This window comes from Rousettus aegyptiacus, unplaced genomic scaffold (assembly GCF_014176215.1).
Source record: "Rousettus aegyptiacus isolate mRouAeg1 unplaced genomic scaffold, mRouAeg1.p scaffold_m13_p_13, whole genome shotgun sequence".
NCBI lineage: Eukaryota > Metazoa > Chordata > Mammalia > Chiroptera > Pteropodidae > Rousettus > Rousettus aegyptiacus.
The window spans coordinates 48,809,753-48,833,911 of record NW_023416288.1 but is presented as its reverse complement, the minus strand read 5'-3'; the positions used below and the strand labels follow the sequence as shown (position 1 = coordinate 48,833,911).

Sequence of the window (24,159 nt, the reverse complement as noted above, 5' to 3'; positions counted from 1 at the left end):
ATATGGAACCACCTAATCAAATGCACGAAAATGGCAAAAGGAAGAAAATTAGGACTGAGGAGGGGGCAGTGGTAGAAAAATCTGATCTACCTCTGATGTTTTTATTTTTTTAAGAGAAAACATATTCATGTTATAAGTGTATCTTAAAATTAGCATACGTCTTCAGCATGTCAAAGAAAGATGACTCATTAAAGTGAATTATCATCCCATCAGCAATAATTAAGAGTGAAGTAACCAGGAATACGACCATAGGACTAACGATATACGGAGAACATTATTAACATGTGTGACTCTGGCAATGGCTAAAATACAGGTAACAAAAGGATACTGAAAAAGAAAAAGTATTCATTTCACCTCCCCATCTCCGAAGAAAACAAAACAGGTTTTACAATTGGCTAATACATAGTGAGCAGGTCAAAGAAATGGTAAAAATGTCATTCTTGTTTTTGAAGGATAATTTAACTACAGAACACTTTTGTTCAAAGTGAAAAACAGGGATGGAATAGAGTATTCCCAGTGTAAACCACACATGAAATCTGTAGAGGATGCTGCAGTATCCACTAGTCAAGTGTGGGGGAGGAGCAGCACTTGGGGGGGGGGGTCGTAATTTACATAAGTGCTGAAAGATCAGTTGCTTTTTTTAAAAATAGCAATTGTACATTTAAGAAGGAAAACACTATCATCTAGCTTAATGACCCGCTGTTTGCATTTTACACTTTATTTTATGACCTTTAAACCATCAGAAAATATGAGCTACCTCGACAGTGAAGGTGATCTTTGAGAAAGTACGTGCTTCTGTTGTCTGGATCGATATTAGTCTGATTGTCCCAAACATGGACCACAGATGTAAGCCTAAGAAAAGAAAGCTCTAACCTCACAAGTTGGGGGAATTCCAAGCAGTTATGTACAAAAGTCAACAAAAAAATAGTAAATTAAACTCAAAGTGAGAGGAAAGGAAATAATAAAGATCAGAGTGGAAATCAACAAAAATAGAAAGTAGAAAAAAGTAATGAAAGCAAAGGCTGACTCGAGAAGATCAATTAAATTGATAGATCTAGAGCAAGACCAACTAGGAAATAAGACACAAACTACCGATGTCAGGAGTGAGGAGGTGACATCACTACAAACTCTACAGATATGAAAAAGACAATAAAGGAATGATAGGATCAACTCCAGGCCAATGGATTTCTCAATTTAACACAAAATGTGTAAATTCTCTGAAAGACAAATTCATACAACCAACAGATAACCTAAACAAGTCTATACCTACCAAAGAAATTGAATCTGTGGTTAAAAATACTCCCACAAAGGAAACTCCAGATGTCGCTAATAATTCTATAAATAATATAAGGAAAAAATATTTTCAATACTACAACACTTTTCCAGAAAACTTAGAATATTTTTTCCAATTAAGTCTATGCAGCCAGCATTATATTGATATCAAAACCAGACAAAGACATTATAAAAAAATAAAACTACAGACCAATATCCCTCATGAACATGGACATAAAAAGTCTGAAATATTTAGCAAATGAATCCAACAACACATTAAAAACGATAAAATATCACTACCAAGTAGAGTTTATCCCAGGAACACAGGACTGAGGCTGTACCCAAGAAAGCCAATCGATGTTATTAGCCAAACCAACAAACAAGCCATGATCATCTCCTTGCAGAACAAGCATCTGAATCCAGCATCTTCTACAGATTAAAAGAAAAAAAAAATCCCAGCAAATCATGAATAGATAGGCACTTCCTCAAACAGACTTAGGATGCTTAAAAACAAAACAAAACAAAAAGCAAAAACTAGAGCAAATACCAAATGTAGTGACAAAAGACTAAATGCTTACTCCCCAAGATCAAATAACAAGACAAAGTCACCTGATCACATCACTTCCTCCCAACGCTGTAGTGAAGATTATAGTAAATGCAATAAAGAACAGAAAGGAAAAGCCTCCAGACTGAAAAGACATAAAACTTTATTTGCAGACAGGATTGTAGATGTAGAAAAATCAATGAATTCTACAAATAAGCAATGAGAAGTAATAAGGGAGTTTTAGTAAGGTTGAAGGATGCAAAATCAGTATTTAATAATAGATATTAGCAACCAACCACCATATGAAATTAAAACAACACTACCATTTGCACTAGCATAAGAATATGGAAGACTCAGAGAGAAATCTGAGAAATACTGTAAAAGACCTGTATGCTGAAAACTAAAACCATCACTGAAATTAAAGATCTAAACAAATGGAGAGATACACAATGTGACTTAGGAGACCTCAATATAGTTAAAATGTCAGTTTCCCTCAAACTCATCTGCAGTTTGAAGGCAAGCCCAATCAAATCCTAACAGGCTTATTTGTAGAAACTGACAAGCTAGTTCTAAAATTCATATAGATATATGAAGAATTTAGAATAGCTAAAACAACTTTGAAAAAGCAGAAAATTACAACACTAACAGTATCTGATTTCAAGAGTAAATTATAAGTAATTAAGACAGTACAGTATTGGCCTAAATATAAACAAACAGATCGGTGATATAGCACAAAGATTCCAAAATTAGATCCACAAATATAGATAACTAATGTTTAAGAATGACACGGAGGCCAATCAGATAACTAGTGCTAGAACAACTGGGTATTCAGTATGCAAACAAATGAACTTTGATCCATCTTCATTCCACACATAAAATTCAAATTGGGTCATAGATCTAAATGCAAAACCTAATACCATAAAACCTTTACAGAACCCGAATGTGTTTGTGACCTTGGGTGATACAAATATTTCTCAGACACCAAAAGCACAAGCCACAGAAGAAAAAATTAATAAATTGGATTTCATCAAAATAAAAGCACCTGGTCTTTGAAAGACATGTAATTACCAAAAAAAAAAAAAAAAGAAAAGAAAAGAAAAAGAAAAAATGCAAGAAAATATTTGCAAATCGAACACATGAAGGAAGAAATCTCAGTGACGTCCTTTGACAGGTGAACAGAGGTACAGACTGTGGCTGCTGTGACAGTGAGGTGCTCCCAAGCAAAAAAAAGGAACCAACTATTAACACATGCGAGAGCATGGGTCAGTCTCAAAATAATTATGCTGAGTGAAATAAATCGGACAAATGTGTGTTCTGTATGATTTCACTTACATAAACTCTAAAAAAAAGGCAACAGAGATGGGAATCAGATCAGTCCACGCCTGGGGGTCGGGGCTGGTGGCCGAGGGGCACGAGGAAACTCTGGGGCCGCTGTGTGTGCTGTGGTTCCCAGGTGTGCCCATGGCGACATCCACAAAATCATACACTTCGAACATTTTACCTTATTTATGTCAACTTATCTACCTTAAAAAGCTTCTTAATTCGGGGAGGGAATTTGCTTTTTTTTTTTTAAAAGGACCAGAATCCAAGTTTCCTTACTTCTTTTGTAGTAAAATTCAACTATCTCATATGTCTTCTGAACTTAAAATGACAATCGGTATTTGAAAAACAGGATTCTGATAAAAGTTACTGTGGGAAATGTGTCACCACTTGCCAAATTTATGGCTTTTTCAATACACATTTAAATAAAGTCTTATAACATGTCAATGAGCAAATATTTATCAACCTTAAATTATTAGAATGTCAAAGATGGTCACAAAATCTCCAGCATCTTAAGAGTCCACACTAACCTGCAACATTTCTCATTTCTTCTGTAAGCCACACTGTGACAGAGAACAACCCAAAACCTAAAATGCCAGCATAATTAAGTTTTTCAAAGAAGACTGTTACAGGCATTTCCTTGCTTTTAATAAAAGAAAACATATTACATTTGAATTTTGGGAAAGGTTGGTGTTGACAGATCAGAATCACAGAGGAAAGCAAGAAAAAAGGATAAGTGAAAACCCAGTTTCTTTAAAAAAAAAAAATAGTGATACAGTAAAAATAAAAATTTGAGCCTAAGTCTGTGACTCTCGGGACCCATGGGGCTCTTGGCACTAGCAAACACCTCAGGACAGAGCGCACAGTAAGCAGCCTTACCCCAGGTAGCACGACGGCCCCCATGCCGCCCTTCAGCTTCGACCTGCCTCTGCCGCCTCGGCCCGACAGTCCTGCTCCGCGAGGCCTCCGCTTGCCCGGAAATCCTGACCCACGGCCCTACACGACACACAAGGAAAGGTCAGTGGTCTGTGCGCATCCCCAAGAATGTTCAAATGCAAACCCAAGGCAAATCGTCTCATTACCAAACGGTTGCTTCTTTTATCCTGATCAGATAAGTGTTAGGAGACCTGGGTTATTACCTGCATCTTTCGGTGTGTTCTGGTACTATAATGTGAGTGAGTGTGAGTGTGTGAGTGTGTGTGTGTGTGCGCGCGCGCGCGCGCGCGTGCACATGACCCCAGACTTGAACTCCAGGCCTGGGCTTCCCACATTCTAGGAGGCCAGGACCCGTCTGGGCATTGCCATGTGCGACCACCTTCTTCAATGAGGAAGAAGCAGAGGGACAGACCCCTGGCCACCTCGTCTCTCAGTGGCTACAGCAGCACCTGCCACGTGAGCACTCAACGTGGACCACTCCACATGCTCCACAACCTCATAAGGTCAGTCTTATCGGCTCACCCCCATTCTAGAGATAAAAAGGTCAGGGGACCTGTCCAAAGTCACAGGCCCAGCAGTCCGGCTCCAGTGTCCACGCCCTTAAGCACCGCTCCACACTGCGGGGTGGCCTCACAGCCCCTTCTGCTAGTGCACAGCAGCATCTGCCCCGTCACTAAAATGGCCAGTTCCCTGTACTACGCAGTAGGAACTGGGCACGTGTGCCGTGGTATTTAGAGAACAATTTACTTAAAGTTAGGAAAACTGATAAAACAGTAAAGGCTCCCTTTAAATCACTTAGATAATACCTTGAAATGCAAATCATTTATCTGGATTTTTACCCAACGTAAGAAAAAATGCTATGGGAAAGCATGTAAAATTCCCTGATAATTTCACAAATACCTACTAGGCTTATTATTTATTGTTGCTGTTTGCCTTGTTTATATTTGGACTTGTTTATTACTACCTCAAAAAACCTGGCATTTACACATCTTTATACATATATTTAAAGTTATTAAAATACTCAGCAAAATCCTTTGATATTTGTTCCCTAACAGGTTAAAAACTATGTCCCATGTTCAACTGACATCACTAATCATAGTTTGAAATGTTGAATTCGTTACCCATTAGCGGCATGGTCTCCGCAACAGTAATTTACGATTAGACTGTGAGCACAAACTAGATACATGTGCACAAGGGGGAAAGGAGAATCTTTTCTTTCCCTTCAGTTTTAATAAATGCAGCCAACTTCCAGTTTTCAAATTGCCTCTCCGTCCTCTGAAAGTCTTCTCCTCTCCTTCCCTTGGGCTTCTCTGAACAAGGAACAGGGCGGGGCCGACTCGGATAGTTTGTTGTTTTGTAAACGGGTATAAAAGTTTGTTTCTGTTTTTTTCAGTTCAGTGATTAAATAAAGACCATGGTAATCTCGTAATTCCACCCCCTCCCCCCCAAAAAAATCCAATAACACAAATAAGAATTAAAAATCGGTGATATTTGCTTCAAAATTTTCACGTCTTTTATACTCTTAAAACAAATATATATACTTCCGACATTTTGCGTATCGGTTGGGAAAAAGAAGTTCTTCCAATGGTGACAGAAAAATAAGGGAATCTAAAATCCCTTTGAAATCCTTGAATAGTCGAAATTAAACCTTATTCCAGAATTACATTAAATGTAGAAGATGAAGAAAAATTGTGTCCTCTAGTCGGTAAAATATTTTAACTTTTCAGATGATTAACACTTTTTCAAATTAAATTTTTACTCCTCAAAATGCATTAGACTACTTAACCTACTTCAAGGACTGGTACGGTCATCCAAGGACAGGGAAAAGAGGTCCTATGCTTTTGAGTTTAATACAGTGAAATGTGCTGCAGTTCTGGTATTTCTTCTCCATTAGTATATTAACAGATTAATGCATTTTCTCTTTTGTTCTTTTCCAAGCAAAAAAATTTTACACTATCATGAATAACCAAGTCTTTAATTACTTTACAGCGCATGTGAGAATTCCCCCAAAATAGTAATGACGACATAAAAGGAAGAAATCATTTATAAAGGTATTAAAATTTTACCCTTAAAATCAGTCCTGTAAAATTGCAATTTAACATCCTCCTAAACCAGATTTTTAAGTACGAGCGGCTTCTTCATATTAAAATTTTTAGATGTTAGAAACTTGGCTGTGGAGGCTGAACTATTTAGAAAGGAAAGGTTCGATCTTAATTTCTCCTCAGAAGAAAACCGACAGGAAAGAAGGGATACATGAACGTAAATGCAGTTTTATTTACCACTTTGATGCTCCAAATGGCACTGCCAGGAAGCTGCCTGTGCTTAAAGCCTTCCCGCGCTTCCGCGGTGTCTGGGGACCAGGACGGCGGGCTCACTGTGTTGTGGGTGCTCCAAGCCCCCTAGGGTGTGGCAGGCGAGAAAACAGATGAACAAACTCAGCAACGGAAAAGGTCAAAGCCAGCAACTGAGGAATTTTAGAACAGCAAAAACAAATGCAGACGTATGGAAATTTAGGACAAGTTGCTTCAGAGAGGAAAATGAGCTTATCACTACAGTGACGTTATACTTAAAGGTTTGCAGCAACCATTTACATCAAATATTTCATTCTGGTTGAAACAGTACAACAAAACATTAAAAATTAAGGCTTACATGACATCAAAACTGACTTATGAACTACAATTATAGCGCCGAATATAAATAAGTCGATTGAACTCTTAGAAATAAAACTATAAAAATCTATTTTGGGATTAAATTACTCTCTTCCAACAACTTATCACTCTACTGGAAAGGAGAACGGTAACCATGAAGAATGTGATGCACACGTCCTGCTGCGAACAACCACACCACTCGGCCAAAAACGGCAATCAGAAACATGCGCGATCAACAGACACTCACCTTACACGGTGGAAAGTGAGCTGGTAACCTTAGGATGCAAATGCCATCATAATTCTAGCATTTAATTATTCTTCCTTCAGTGACCATTAGCTGTGGGTTTTGGTTTTGATTTTGATTTAGGGAACTATTACACTTGGATTACATCCAAGGGAGTAATTCAAAAAGTGAAAAATGGTAAAGCAAATTATCCTAAGTTTGCAAAATAAAATGCCTAAAGTACCTGATAATTAATATGAAAAACTATTATTAAAATAGATAAAATAAAACTAAGACATTTTACTTCCAAATAACTACATTCGGCAATAACCTGAACTAATATGATGAAGAACTAAGCAGCATAAAGAAAAACATTTACTCCGTAAAGACTTTAAAGGAAAACACAAAACAAATGTCAAACAATAAAGAACCTAATTTGAATTAGGTAGTTTCAACAAGGCATGCCATAAATGTTACCAATTAAAAGACCAAAACTTAAAGAAAAGGACAGAACTTACCAGGTTTCCAGAATATTATCAAACTGACAAGTAATCACTTAAAAGTACCACTGAGAATTTAAATAACCCACCAAAAAGAAGAGCATGGCTGCCCTCTGTGGAGCAGGTAGCTAAATGGGACAACGGGATGTGGGGGCAAACCACGCGAGGGGCAGGCTGGACGCACTTAAGTTGGCCTGCCCCGCGTCAAGCTCGCGGCTCTGCCGGCCTCAGCGACGAGAGTCGCCCCGCTTCCCCTGTCCGATCCGCTCGCCTCCCCACCCACCAGCCGCACCCCGCACCTCTGGTAACCTCTGTGCTGCCAAAAGCCACTTCTCTATTCTGCCACTCACTCTCAGTCCCACACAGCTCTGCTGGCCTCGGGGCGCCCGTGCCCGGGCCCCTGCCCTCCGCGCTGCCCTTCCTCAGCGACCCCCTGACCGCCGAAGCCTGGGCCCTGGCTCGCCCCTCCCCGCTCCGTGTCGTCTGTAAGGAGGGCTGCAAGCACCCTCGGGGGCGTGTCGTCCCTTGGCTTCGCGTGCTTTGAGCTCCAAGTCGGTATCATTTTCAACTTCCTTCCTGGCACTTCCGTTTGGCCACACAAACCCCACGTCTAGACCGACTGTCTCCCTCACCCTGGCCCCGGCACCACGCTGGGGGTCACGTGGCCTGTCCCCCGCCCTCGTGGCTCCCCTGCTTCTTCAGGACCCCCCTCCCCCATTCCTCCCGCGAACCACCACCATGTTCCCTGCCCTCCCCCGCCCCGCCGTGCCCGCTGCGCAGAGGGGAGAGCAGCTCCTCAGACCTTTCTCCGTGGCGGCCAGGGGCTACGCAACACCGCAAGCCTGGCCGGGCATGGCACCGCCCCACCTGACCGTTCCCGTGCCCCGGCGCTTGGCGCTCCTGAAACGCGCACACACCTGGCCCCTGCCTCCCCGCCCAGCCTCGGCCTGCCGCGTGCTGCCGACGACGGGCTCCCTCGCTGCCCTGTGAACGTGCCGCCCCCCACCCGACTCAGAAGGACCCCAGCTGGGCAGCGGCTGCTCCGCCCAGGCCTTCACTGCACGTAAACCCTCTCCCTGCACTGGTCACAGGTCGGGCTCACGTGCTGTTCTGTCATGTTCATTTTCAGGGATGGAGAGTGGGAGCCAGAGGCATCTAAATGCATTCTCAGTATTTCCACTGGTTTTTCTCGGAGGCTATCTGGCTAGTGTACATCTCAAATGCCTTTTGATGACGTTCAATGTCATGTCAGGAGACAGTTCTTAAAACAAACCATAAAAAGTTGTACTCTCAAATAATGTTATACTATTCATCATAGTTTAAAAGTTAGCTTTGATGCCAACATTGTATCTCGTTTTAAAAAGCATCATACTTCATAAAATATGGATGAACAAAATGAGGGCTCTATAGATCAAGAATGTTTGGATGTCATTTCAGAGATAATTAGAAAACCACTCAACTGCTATGAACTTATATAATAAAAGCATCGGTAATTATATTATGAATTTTAATAAGTACATTATCCTAAGACATTGGAAGATGGATTGGATGCAGTTTTATAAGAACTGAAGAAAATTATGATATACTTTGATATTTTGACAAAAAAGGGGTTACTTAATATATTCTTTAGACCTTAAAACTAAAGTGCGGCTGTAATTATTAACGTTAGTTATAAATCACCCTGCAGAGCTCGGCTCCAATCAGAGAGAAAGGAGACCGCCCGGAGGAGGTGGGCGCCGCCCCCCCCTTCCGCACGGCGTCTGGGCCACCGCCGCACATTTTACCCTGACTGCACTCGGAGGACGAGCTTGAGGGGGCAGCCTCACCCCCCGTTCGCTTGTTAAGCATTCGCTTTGGCATTTACTGAACCTCTATTTTTTTCTGCTGAGTACTCATCACTTTTGCATACGTTTCCATAAATGTGTCAATGAACACTGGAGTCATGATATGAAACATACTAACTCACGCACCAGTCACAGCCTAAAATCTTGGCTACCCCCACCTATCAAAAAGATCACCAATCTATCCAATGCACTGTCACTCTTAACTACTCACCAGCGGAATTAAAAAGCACAAGGGTTTATTTGATGTGCAGCCATCAGGAGATGTAACGGAAGCTGAACTGAACCCACTTGTTATCAAATCCTCTAAAACTAAAGTCTCTAAAAGCTTTAAGAGACTCTAAGACAACAGATGCCAAATGCTGGTTTTACCTTGCAGGTATCCCGGAATGGACAATTCTTTTCCTTAAATGACTAACATTGTGTATACATTATATAAAGCAATGATTCAAAATTCAAATTTATTTTGATTAAAAGCTGGATCTGAAATAAACAAGAATTGACTCTCTTATTTGGACAACGTGACTGACAGATATGCCTTTTTTTAATCTTAAAAATTTAAAAACGTCAACAGCGCTAATTAAAAAGCCTGTGTTGACCAACCGGAAGTGGTGTCTCCTCTTCAAGAGGAGGAACCGCTTACTTTCACTAAACTGTTGCCCACAATCCCCGGAGCTCACCGCGCTGGGATCTTCTCTCGCTCTCTCTCTCTCGTAGGTACAGGTTATGAAACTGATTCATTCCTCTGAAACACCTCATCTAAAATGCTACTGCAGCACACGAGTATGTTATAAAATTCTATGGCTCATGATAAAATTATTTAACAGCCATGAAAAATGAGAAATCCAGTTAACGATGTATCGGGAGCGCAGTTATGGCTGAGGAAGTACTAACCTTTGGAAACCTACTGTGGTGGACAAACTGTGCCTTCTCTGCGAGACACTCTCAGCAGACGCCAGTCTCAGAACTTACAGAAACCCCTACGCTTTCCTACGTGTGCTGTTAGCCATGGAAACGGGGCAAAGGGAAAATAAAAAATAAAAAACTTAGAATTTGAAAGTTATCAAAATATAATTAGAGTACTTTTAAAATGAAATTTTCTTGAACTACTTAAAAATTGTAAATATTTTAAAATAGTTCAAGAAAACATTTTCCAGATTTAATAAACACTCAGTATCATGAAAGCAAGTAGTACATGTCTAAACTAGATCACAGTTGTGCGATTAAATATTGCCCTATAAAATGAGATGCTACAATAGTGTAATATAATACAAGATGAGCTAAGATTGCTATTATCTCAGAATTTCCAAATTAGAATGCATAAGTATACTGTGGGATAAGAGAAATATACCAGAAAACGTATTATTTGATATGATGAAATAGGTTTTATCCTATTTTCCCCTTTTTCGGAGCATTTCTTGTACTACGTTTAATGCCTAAAAACAACAAAGCAGTGACTAACATTCCCTAGCCCGGCATTCTACTTCCAGGCTTACGGTGAAACAAGACTGTCGGAGTTTGTGTTTTAATTGGCACAGGGTCAGGTCACTGTGCTGATATGTTTTAAAAGCTCCTGGGTGATAATAATATGTTATCAGGTCAATAACCACTTTTCTAAATACAAGGGACCACGTGACTGCACCTATAAAAACACCAAGAAAGTAAATACTAAAATATATAAAATGCGTACAACTTCAAGAAAGGATGAGAGGGAGAAAAAAACTGGTTCACTGGGACGGTTTTGATGAAACCGCGTCCAAGTTGCCGCCATTACTACACCAATTTCCTTCCACCTCTACCTCACATCTGTCTTTCCTTCTTTGTGAAATCCTGTGTCTGAAATGAGGAAAACAAAAAAACCCTCGTTTTTCATATATATAATCATAGAAAAACTGATGTTACTACTCTTGGAGTAAGTAAGCTTTTGAAGTATTCATCAGAAGTATATCTGAACAAACCACAAAGAACACTGTGCATTTCTCAGAAAATAACATCTAAGATCTTTTATATAAAAGACGCACTATGAAACACTACACTTTGAGTACTAACCTCTTCTACAGGGAAAATAAAACTATGATTTGCCATTTCACAATGCACTTCCGACACCTGGGACACAGAGTCCGTGTTCTGTGTCCTGACAGCACAGATCCCAACGTGATACATCCATCCATCCACCCACTACACACACGCACACGTCCGCGTGTACCTGGGTACATGTGTGTGTGTATGTATATATTCGAACACGAGTGTATCTGAGTGCATATATGTACATGGATTGTATACTGATAATCTAATATACACTGAAAATACAGTGAATTTGTCGTTACAAGAAATTGTTTTATCATCTATTTTAAAATGTGTCCCATAAGCAACTGGAGAAAGTAGAATATTTCTACGTTAACCCTTAAAAACAGTGAAAGCCTAGCGACATTTTAGTTTATCCATCTTAAATTCGTTCCGTGTCTCTTTTAACTTCATCGATAATTCGGGAACTAAAGTCTTACGAGTGTGAAATGCTTCGCCTCGCCTTGCCCACTGTGGCCGTGGCCCCAGAGATGCTACCAAGCACTTCTACTAGTCAGCCTGAAGCCAGCATGGGAAGCGAATGGGAAACTGCTCAATTTTATGCAGATTCAATGCTGAAATAGTCTAACATTTACATGGCAGCACATAAAACATTAAAGTTTACCTCACCTGCTTCTTCTTATTTTCCAAGTGGGACTACTAAAAAAAATTGTCACTCGATGTTTGACGCTCGCATTACATTTCCATTGGACGGTGCTGGCTTTCCCTCCTGCTGGCCAGCTCACGTCTGCAGAAACGTCTGACAATACAACCGCTACCTGTCACACCAGATGCTAAAGTTTCAGATTTCCTTTGTTTCTAAGTAAAGTATTCACTTAATTTCTAAGTGAATTTTTGGAAAAGTTCATGTTCTATTAGAAAATAGTTAAAAGATTTAAGTGCTATGAAACAGAACTGAATCAATGAAATAAATGCGCAGTGCTCTGGGTTAGGGTGGTAGTCACCATACCGGTGCAGACCACAGAACTGATGGCATCCCACAAAACACACACATGCCAGTAACAGCAACACGCAAAAGACAGACGGAGACCAAAGAATCTTGTTTGTATCATGGTCACTGACACGAAAATCCATCTCATTTTATAGCCAGTCCCCACTACCAAGAACATGCAAAATAAACACTAAATAAAATCCACAGTACAATACGGGAGTGCCCGATATCGAAGAAATTCATGTAACAGAATAATGGACTTGAGTATTTTCCAATAAACACATCCCTGTTATATTCCCCTCAAGTTATGACCCCAGGACCTCAGCAATGATTTAAAAATGAAAGCTATGGATCGAGGGAAAGTTGCTTGCTACATAACGGAAACCAAACCAATGGGGAGGTAAAACACAGCCTACAAAATACGTGAGCTTGGCATTAAACTGTGAAGTAGTAATGAGAACAGAGGGGCAGCTACATAGAAAGTAGAATGATACCAGGACGGGGACATGAAAGACAACGCAGCAGAAGCAATAGCAAACGTCAGGACATGGCCCACATGAAAACGTCGAGGAACCTGGGAAAATAACACACACACACTTCTGGAAAATAAGTAACTGAAAAATAATCCTAATTGTTTCTCAGTCGGAACAGAAATCTCTAAATAAGGAATAATACAGTAAAATTTAACAGGAATATTTATGATACAGCATCCTTAAAGAATGTAAATATCTAAATCAAAATTAAATTTGATTTCTCATTGCTAAAGTCTTTGAGAGTCAAAACTACATAACTATTACATAATATTCAAAACACAAAAACAGAAACAAGACTGAGGAGAACTGGTTTCTGAAGAAAACTCTCCCTTAGTATAACAGTGTAACTGGCTGTCTTTAAAGAATAAAAATATGTCTGGATTTTATTTAACGTTGACTAATTCTCACATTAAAATAAAATTGGATTTTATTTTTTTACTGATCTTACAATTCCAAAATTAGATGATCAAAGTCAAGATATTATTCCTATGAAAAGTCAAACTTTTAATCACTGAAAGTGAGTTAAGCGCTGAGACTTGAAACTCCAAATTACTATCGTGACTAAACACTTCTGCACTGTCTGCCATCTGGCCATTTCATAAAAAGTCCGGAACACAGGGATGTTGTAGAGTAAGTAAATCTCAGCTGTAGTGTCTTCACCTCGCCTTGTCATTTCACTTAAATCCCACCCGAGAAAGAACTGGAACTTAAAGGGCAGAATCCACACTACTTAGAACAACTTAGAGCAGCTGCCTTCACTTCGTGAAGATCAACTCTACAATCCTAAGATGTCTCCACGAAACCACTGGAATGAGCTACCACAAAAAAGTCAGCAATTCTGATGCTTAGGCAGGTATATATTAAAAATATATGCGAAGAATAACATCAATAAACAGATATATTCGAGGAAAAACGTTAGTTACAGTATACCTGAAACTTGTTTTTTTAAGGCTCTATTGTTACTATAGGAGAGAACAAAAAAAAAATTGTTTCTATTAGAGACTATAATCAAATAGGTTATGTTTGCATATTCCAACAAAGCTGAAATTCTAAACAGGGGCGCTTCAAGTTTAACAAATCAGACTTCATTAACAGCATTTTTTTAATGGCCAAAATACATATGTCAATGCTACATCTAAGTTCTACTCGAAGATAGAAAGAAAAAAATATTCTCCAAAGCAAGGCGATGCTTATGTCTTATTTTACGTAACTGCTCGGACACCTTCCGTCACCATCATTAAAATCGCCCTACCTGTTTGGACCGCGGTCGACCAGGAGAAAACTTCCTTTTGGTGATAGCTGGTTTACCCATGCCAATTTTTGGAGTGACCGAGATGCAAGTCGCTGGCGTGACATTCCCGGCGGAGGCGCTGAGCGCTGTGGGGCAGGAGTGCAGCACGTCGCGGGAAGGCAGGTCTGCGGACGGGGGCAGGGAGGACGACGCACTGGCCTTGTTGGCGTCCCCGGACGAGGACGATGACTCCGCCTCGGAAAATGGCTGCACAGGTCTGTCTGGGCACAGCTCGTCCTTCACAGAACTCTGCCCGGCAGGATTCGGTCCAGAGTCCGTAAGAGCGGAGGAAGGTTTGGAATTTTCCTTGTGCTCCGCTTCTTCTTGCATCCTTTCTACGGCCAACTGCTCCTTAGGACATGAAGTGCCCTCCTGGCACGGGGACAGGCAGGGCCCCGGGGGCGCAGTGACGGACTCGCCGCCTGCGTCCGGGGGCTGCGCTTCCTCTGCGGGCGCCGCGCTGGCAGCCTCCTGCAGCCCCGGTTCCTCTTGCACGGGGCGCTGCCGTGCGCTGTTCTCTGTCACCTCCATTTTGTTTTCACTTGGCTCTTCATCACAAATATGCGTCACTTTAGAAGACGTCTCCATTTTTTCATTACTAACTGCATGAGAAATCCGATTTTCCAATTCGGGATTCATTTTATCTTGGGACGATTCTACAAAGTTTGGAAGATTTATGTGAATTTACACATGAATTTTAAAATTTCTAACTATGAGTAGGTATAAGACATTAATATCTTACATGTCTGTAGCTTTGTGGCTTACAAATAATAGGCTTGGGCAGAAAAAGAAGGGGAGTGGGAGAAGGGAGTTTCCAAAAGACTTAAACTATGACTGGAATAAACAGGTATCCATCAAGAAAGACAATCACTAACAAAGGCCAAAAACAGACCATGATGTATGGATCAGAATCACAGTTCAGACCAGAAAACCTATGAAAACACTGTCCCTGAGTTTAAGGTAATTTCTGATAAGAAAACTAAAATAGAATTGATTTCCAATATAGTTCTATTATAGATACATGACGTCTTACAATTTGAGCACTCACAAAGGTATTTAAAATTCTGTAGGTGAAGTCACACTCATTTGACAGCTGGGAGAGTGAGCTCAGTGATGATGGTACACGAGGTGTCTGAGTTAAAAAGTACAGACTTATCTAGAATACGGATATTTGGCAACACCAGGTGACCCAAATCCAACAAAGCTCTGTAGACACTCGAAGGGACAATGGCCGCAGGCCAGAAAGGGCCGCTTCGGTACAGCTGCCCCGGTTGACATGCCGAGGCACTGGCTAGAACCCTGATCTTCCTCAGCTACAACCCAAGGGACTAACCCTAGCAAGCCAATCAACACAATCCTATACTAGAAATGTCAGTAGTCCCTGACCAGCAAGCCTTAAATCAGGGTACTGGTGTGCTGGACCCTTAATCCAAACCTATCGAAGAGTAAATTTAGAGATCCAATTGACATGAGTTGTCGGTGGCTCTATAAAGTAGGACCATGGAAGAAAAAAGCTTATTTCAAGTACCATCAAGGTAAATTCTAAGTTACATTAACATAGACCCTAAGTTCCTCATTTACTATTTACCATGGTGACTGAAATTTATCTATGTTCTGATATCGAAATGAAATCTCACTTCTCACTCTCACTTTACTGGAAGACTACAATCAAAAATAAAGAAAAAATACCAAATAACAGATCTGTTTGTACTAAATATTTTTAAACAAAAAAAATGCTTCAAAAGTACTTGATATAAAAAATTTAAAAATTGATTTTCAAAACAAAATTAAACACAATGAAGAGTGAACATGAGTGAGCACGACAATTCATACAGACCACATGTATATTCTTTCTGTTCTATGGAAGGCAGGAAATATTAAGATAAATACATAAACACACAGTTCAATTACAGTCAGCTATCAGTCGTACACAATGACTTTCACTGGCCCATACAACAGGCATCTGAATCAGCAGCTCTTTATATAGAAAATGTAACATCCTTCAGAAGTCCATTGCCAATTCTTCACAAAAAAAAGATTAACTAAAATATTTCATTACTGTAATGTGAATACAGCAAAAGTAAACAACTCTGTGACAATTAACTTCAAAAGTCAATAGACTCGACTCGACACAAATTGTTGAGGACGTCATGCTGTAATGCCGTCAAATCAGGCAATACGAAGAGAACACTTACCAGGAGTGAGCAGGCCAAGCATGTCAAGGCCTTCTGGCGGATGGTCATTCTGTTGCTCTCCCGTGTGGACCTGAACTCCTGGGAATAACATTTACGGGTCTCTGAGCAATGAGTCAAAATTTTGCTAACTCTCAACAGTAATTTGAGTCAGATTTTTATCCTCTTGCCAAAAACCAATTTCCAAAGTGAGCACAAAACACAACACTCCTATTTATCGGTAGGGTATGAAGACGGGCATGAAGGTGGAATTAGGAATCTGATTCCATGCTATGGTAAGATTTATTATTACAGACAGCTTTGTCTTGTTTTCCTTCACTTTACATCTTTATGAAGTACAGCTTCTAATCAGTTAGTAAATATACACTCAATCTCAAACATCCCAGAGGCTTTTCTTTCATGTATATGTTCACTCTATAAAACACACAATTGCACTTAAAATACCACAGACTCTCAGATGAGCTCAAGATTAAATTTAATAAGTATTTTCCCCCCCAACCTGGTCTCTCATTAAGTTCTGCTCCTCAAGTAAAGCAGTAGCTACTATCAATATTGCAAAAAGCTTAATTGAAGGATCATTGAAATAACTGAAATCACCCTCAATAGGACTGCTGAGACGATCTAAAATAAATTTTTCATTATCTCAGCATGAAGCATCTCTCAGTCAGCAACAGCTCTAGTTAGTAATAACAAGTATAACTAAAGAAAGAAAAAATAACAAATTGCTTTTTAATAAAAATTACTTGGTCCCTAAACAAAGCATGTATTTATGATTAGGTCTAGATTATATGCCCTTTACCCTCTTAATTTCTGTCTAAGGTGATTTTTCTAAAAGCTCCACTGGTAATAATTTCCTAAATGCTATGTATATATCTTGGCTAATTTGTAGTTAGGGCACCAAAGTTTTGGCAGACGTTCACATATTCCCTGTATAGATACATTTTCTTCAGAAAATGGGTTGTATTCATTATCAAAATCACTCTTACCATCTGGAACAATTCCAGGTGTGGACTCCGGACCACAGACTTCTTTATCAGCCGCTTCTTCTAGGGAGACCACCTGGCCTTCAGGTCCTTCGACTTCCATTTCGGTGTTAAAATCTTAACAGAAATTTACTCTTTAGATCAGAAGGAGTTTTTCTGTTTCTGTTAAGTTGATAATTACTACTTTGCAAGAGTGAGGGTCAATTGTTACCGAAAATGCTGTAAATTCTTCGCATTTTTCTATTTTGAATCCAATATGTATTTACATTTTTAAAAACATGGAAAGTATAATGAATTGAAAGGTAATTGGGATGTTCTTATTTTAAAAGGACCTTCACAATGGTACACTGATGGTATTCTGGAGTCAAAATATTAGCCATTAAGAAGCTTCTACTTAAATCCCTTATAGATGATGAGACTTTTCCCAAAGTTACCTTTCATACCGAAGATTAAAAATAACCGAGTAAACAGGTCCGTTCTCTTTACCATCTAAGAATCTTATTAGGATGTGAATAACCAACAGTACACTACTAAAAAAATACCTGAGCATAATTTTGGACTCAAGAGGTGATATAACCAAAACTTGTCTGGAGTAAAATAACCCAGATTTTGAAGTGCAAACCTAGGCCATATTGTCAAACACTGAGGAACCTCCAGTTGGCTCAGAGAACACAACTGGAGTAAAAAGCAAACCAGTCCTCGCATTCAAATAACAGAATGGCTGCAGAGAAACTAAATGAGGTGCTCGCCGTAACATTCGGAGATGACCATGATTGTGTGTCTACTTAAAAGCTGAGAAATTAAGAATGAGGGGGGACCTGAGACACAAGATTCCCTCATTACTACTAAGATGATAAAGTGGTGACAGGTGGGCACAACATCGCTTAACAAAAACCTCCCTCGCGTTTACCTGGAGTGACGTCATCGATCTCCAGCTCGTCACCGGGCTGCAGCGGCCCCATCCCCGCCGCTGCGTGCTTGCAGTCCGTGCAGACATACTCTTCCTTGAACGGAGAGTCCAGTTCGTGATCTGCTGGCTTGTCACATTCTAAGTGAACCCATCTGCAGTGATAAATATGTTTAAATTAAATTTTCTCATTTAAAGCCAATTTAACAACACAGGGAAAGAGAAGCAATTGCTGAAAAGCTGAATCTAGGAAGGGGTTGAGGATGACAGAAGAGAGGTTACAGGGATTGGCAACTGGTGACAGTCCTGGATAAGGAACTGGCATTTCTTGATGTCATTAGAGGTGCTGACACATTTTTACTTCCGTATTTTAAAACTATTCCCTGTGTAATTTTCTCTCTTACTGCTCATTTCTGGTCTTATCTTTTGCTCATTCACTTCCTTACACCTTTTGGATTCATAAAAATGTAATTTTAATTCCATCTCTAACAGCACTCAGTACTAAAATAACTACTGGAGTGATAAAAGCTCAGAGCTCAAAAATATATGGTAGAACAAATGATCACATGGATAGAAGAACTGAAAAAACACTTCAAATGGAGTAACTCCAGACTCTTACCTTTTGCACATATTACAATGGAGCATGTCTTCCTGCAACTCTGGATGGTAGCTCTTTCCACAGAAAGGACATAAGTTATCCTGCTGCTGGTAACAACTGTCACATACCAGGCAATTGTGGTGCCACTGAGAACTAGATCGTGTGCCACACGCTACACATATTCTGCAATTCTAAACACCGAGAAAAACGAAAACAAAACCAGTTTGTTATGCATTTGTATGGCAGCTCTGCTGTAACCCTTTTTGAAATCAGTAAGACATTTGAAGATTACGCGTTGAGACGGACTCTTCACTGACACTAATTTAGGGCGTGTGTTTTGAAACAGCAGTTTGTTTTGAACATCTGATGAGACATCATTCAATTGCACTAAAACCTCCAGGAAAATATAAATAGGAAATAGAGACATCCAAGAAAACATAATTAGGGAGGGAAGAAAACCAGGAACACTGCAACTCGAACTTCGAAAAGGAAACATATTCCAGAACCTGGAAGTAGCTTATGTGGAATATGTCTACTTGACCCCATTAGAGAGCAAAACGGCGCTGCTGGGGTATTCCAACCGCACATGGGTAGCTTAGACACTAAAAACAAGAATTCACACTAACGAAGTATCACGACCCACTCCAAATGACTAAAATTGTGAGAATACTCATTCCACATCAAAATCCAAAAACTGGCTTCACATTTTCACAACAGAGAATGGTGCTATCCTTATCAAGTTGAGCTATTTATGGAGTGCAAGGCCAGCCAGGGACCAGACCCAAATCCCCTCTGCATTATAAGCTAACCTGCCTCAAAATCCTGGACACGAGGTTTAATAAGGTTGTGGGGCTGGTTCTCTTTACCTAATCCAACTTTCCAACCAAAAATACCAACGAACGAACCTGTGTATCTTTTTGAACCACTGGTGGACACTAAAGACTTGCTCACCAAAAAAAAGAGAAACTAGCATGAATCGCAGATCTACTAAAGCCTGACAGATTTCAAATGAATGCACTCAAATATTACGCAAAGATCCTGAATAAAATGTTAGCAAATAGACTCCAAGAGCAAATTAGGAAAATAATAAACCACACCCAAGTGGAGTTTGTACAAGAAATACAAGGATGGTTGAATATTTAAAAATCTCTTAATAAAATTTAACATATTCTTAGGTCTGAGGAGAATCAATTATTTCAATAGAAGCTAAAAAGGTCTTTTGACCAAAAAAAAAAAAAATCAAAATCCATTACTCATTTAAATACTTTAGAGAATATAAAAATGATGGTTATTTCCTTAACGTGATATATGTACATGCCCCAATTCTTAACGCCAACCTTTTATTTACTTGAGGTACCCGAAAGGTATCCACACTAAGTCAAGAATAAAGCAGGATGCTTACTGTTTCCACCACGATTCAACATGGCTCTGAAGCCAGTGCACACTTGGAAACAAATGAAAACAGAGGCAGAAGAATAGTAAAAGAAACAAAACTATTTGTAGATGGGAAGGCAATATACTCGGAAAATTCTACAGAACTGATCACAAATTCAATAAAAGAATTTAACAAAGGATCAAGACATAGAATAAACAATGAAAAGTTAATAGAATTCATATACACAATAACCAGTTGAAAGGTATAATGAATGAGAAAAGTCCTATTTATAATAGCAACAAATATTTAAGAATGAATTAAGTAATGTCTAAAATCTATACAAAAGACTTTATAGAACATTTCCAGAATAAACTAGACTTGAACAAACACAAAGACACGCCTTGTTCTTGGTTACGACGTCTTAACATCATCAAGATGTCATTTTTCCCTAAATCAATTAATAACCGTAAAGTGATCCCAATAAAAATCCCAATGAGGTCTGCCATGGAGTTGACACTAGTGTTCATACGGGAAAAAAGAAAAAACACACACACACACAAGAACAGCTAGAAAAATGTGACGTGAAGCAGCTCTTAAAGTATCTTTGCAGATACCGCAAAGCCTCTATGACTGAAACAGTCATGTGCTGATTCATAAATAGGAAGACAGACCTATGGGACGGAAAAATTCCAGAAACACACCAAAGAAATCTGTAATTCCAGCCTGGAATCCCAAGTCACTGGGGTGAAGACAGTCTTTTCACAGTGAATGGATTGTGGACAACTGGACAGTCAACTGGACAAAGAGACCTCACACCACACCCAAGCACCCAACCCAAAGGGACTGCAGGGATAACTGTTAAAAAAAAAAACAACAATGCAAAAACTAAAAGAGGAACTCTTCTATAAACTACCTATATGTAGAGAAAAGGTAATTTTAACTCAAAAATCCAGAATCAATAAATGATTAATAAATATGACTACAATAAAAATAAACTTTTGTTTGGCAAAAAATAACATTAGGCAAATCAAAAGAAAAATGACTAACTGGGAGAACCTATGAGCATCATATAACACAGATAAAGGTCCCATGTCTCCAATATACAAAGAAGTCTTAGGGGGTAAAAAAAAAAAATCAAAACCTTCAAGAGTAACAGGCAAAACAGATGAGCAGAAAACTCACAAAAAGAGGTCAAAATTATTCTTAAACATATGAAAATGTGATGAAATTTACTCAAGAGAAATGAAAATTAAAATATAATGAGATACCATCTTTCATCATAAAATGGGCAAAAATTCAAAACCGAACATGACAGTCATCGTCAAGGATGTAAGAAAAGAAGTTCCCATCGCCCTAAGCCCCCGGAGAAGGAAACTCGACAATACCTAACAAAACTACGTATGCATTTACCCCCAGCCAGTGAACCTATTTCTGGGAATTTATGCTAGAGATTCTCTCTCAACAACTCAAAAATACCTATGCACAAAATCATTTTTAACTTAAAATAAGGGAAACTAAGCATAGGGCATATATGCTACGTTCGGTAAAGGGAAAATAATGTATCTGCTCATCCATACAAAAACAGAGAAACGACAAACCAGAAGCAGGTCAGTTACCTCTAAGGGCAAATGGGGGTGGAAATCACATTGGAGGAAATGACAATGCTCATAACGTTTTATATGACTGACTTTTGAAAGTACGTAATATCCTACATATTTTTAAACAATGAATCAATAAGAAAAGGGAATAAACGCCTATGACCAAGAGCAAACTGAAGGAGGTTTGTTATGGGATGGAGCCATGACGTGTATGGATGTGGGGACACAGGATTCTTGCTTCGGCAGGACGAACACGCGGGAACGGGCGAAAGTGGAGAGCTCGGCGGGAGAGATCAGAACCGGGGGGCACTGGAGTAAATTCATTATCTATAAATCGTGTGCATGTGAGTCCATGCGTATCCGTACGTGTGTCAATGTATATACACGCACGTGATTCCTGCCCGAGCTGCTGAAAGGGTAATGAAGAAAACAACAGACACCCCACCCTCCACCGCCATGACCACACCCTGCAAGCCCCCGCCGCACCCCCAAATCACAGAGCCCACCTAGAGCCCACTCCCCACTAAAAGAGCCAGGTATGCTTAAAGAGAACAGGTCTGACTGCAGGGCTGGGGCACAGGGGGTGTAAGATGAGCTCGGGATCTTAGTTACTAACGAAGCGCTCTAATAAACGGTGAGCGCACGTCACGAGAAAACAGAGGCCCGCCTGAAGAGGCTGACGAAGGAAAGCACGGGACAGTACGAGCACGCACACAAACAGCTACGGTACTGAGTTACAGCATCATCCCACAGCCAACAGGAAAAACTGCACCGGGCGATGGGTACTGAAATCTCGGAGGAAATTGCGAGAAGGAGCGAGTTCTTCACGTGGTCGTAAAGTGCCTCCTCACGTGCTGCTGAATCAGCCACCAGGGAGCAAAAGCGCAGAGTGGGGAAACCGGGAAACCTGACGCAGCCTGACCGCTGTGGGAATGAAGACCGCCTGCGAGGAGCGAGGAGCGAGGAGCAGCAGCTGCGCCCGCTGGGGCGGCCCGAGAAGGGGACGTTGTCACGGATGCCGCATCCTGCCCGCCGCCGCCGCCGCCTCGGTATCGCCATGAGGAAATACCAAAGACACGATGAGAAAAGTTCGATTCGGGGGGGGAAAAAACAGGTATGTGGGGGAAACTAGTCTTCAAAACTATCAGTACCAAAAAGACAAAGAAGAGCTGAGGAAAATTTTCAGATTAAAGGCATCAAGAGACACGTGACAACTAACTGGAATACCTGGCCACAGACTGGATGCTGGCATCCACCTGGGAAGGGAGAAAACGCTCACACAGGACACGGGACCAAGTGACAAGGCTGGACGAGGAGGGCCGAGTAGATGGAGACACTCCTGAGGTAACGGCGTGAAGCCCTTGACAGCACTGACTCCGTAAGGACCCCGCTACTAGGAGACGCGCTCTCAGAGGAACAGGGCACGCAGCTGGGGGCGGGCGCAGGGTCGGGACCTCACCTCCAATGGTTCAGGGCAAAAGCATCTGGGAGGTGCCGGGGGAGGGAGCAGGGAGCGGGCGAACAGGTGTGCAGAGTGACATTAAAGCGCTAACGAGAGGTGAATCGAGCTAAGTGGCACACAGGTGCTTTTATTTTTCCAACTTTTAAAGTTTGAAATTATTTCCAAATAAAAAATTTAAAAAACGCATAACATACCAAGACTCGAGCATTCTTGGGAGAAAACAGGGAGACGCCGCCTACGTGACAATGACTGGGCTACGACAGGGACCCGGAAACGATGACCCTTGCTTCAGCGAGCAGCCCCCCGGCCTGACTGCCTGCCACCCTGGCGTGAAGGCGCCTGACTGCCCCCCGGGACCTCGCCGGTGGCGGACGCAGACCAGGCCTTCAAACATGAGCAAGCTGTGAGTAAAGACCGTGCAGAGCGATGAAAGAAGCGGACGGGAGGAAGACGGCCACTTTCCAGACTGAGAAGACAGGCCCTCCCACGGGAAGCTCCACTGCCTGGGCCCGGGGCTCACGCTGGGCTTCACCTCACAACACCCAACACAGCTGTGCGCTGCGGACTGCGAACGTGGTCCACGTGAGCGAAACGTGGCTGCCAAAGACCCGTGGGGCTGAGCACTGGCTTTCGGGACCTGCCACAGCGGGGAGCTGACTCCACAACCCAGTCCACGCCTCCACAGAGCCACACACATGCACAACTACCCGATCGCACTCTCGGCAGCATCACAAATGACTCTGCCCCAGTGAAGGACAACAGCAGACCGCCACAGAGGGTAAATCGGCACGTGAGCAGGACGAAGTGGCCCGAGCACAATCGACAGAAACGATCCTGGAATCCCGAAGACATTCGCCACGATGATGACGACCATGGCGAGAAGATAATGAAGAGCAGGAAACGAAAGAATCTGGATGTCA

At 41.0% G+C, this 24,159-nt stretch overlaps 1 protein-coding gene across 14 annotated transcripts in view; it reads right to left on the bottom strand.

Moving 5' to 3' along the window:
- KMT2C (lysine methyltransferase 2C) overlaps positions 1–24,159 on the bottom strand; it is a 194,036-nt gene that overhangs the window by 73,474 nt on the left and 96,403 nt on the right. For all 14 annotated transcript variants that reach the window (XM_016163899.2, XM_016163904.2, XM_036230623.1 and 11 more), the window contains 7 exons: positions 18,826–18,995; positions 18,210–18,361; positions 17,303–17,416; positions 16,320–16,397; positions 14,086–14,780; positions 6,352–6,471; positions 4,016–4,132 (listed from right to left, as the gene is read on the bottom strand). In XM_016163899.2, coding sequence (XP_016019385.2) covers positions 4,016–4,132; positions 6,352–6,471; positions 14,086–14,780; positions 16,320–16,397; positions 17,303–17,416; positions 18,210–18,361; positions 18,826–18,995 — 1,446 coding nt within the window. The remainder of the gene's footprint in view (positions 1–4,015; positions 4,133–6,351; positions 6,472–14,085; positions 14,781–16,319; positions 16,398–17,302; positions 17,417–18,209; positions 18,362–18,825; positions 18,996–24,159) is intronic.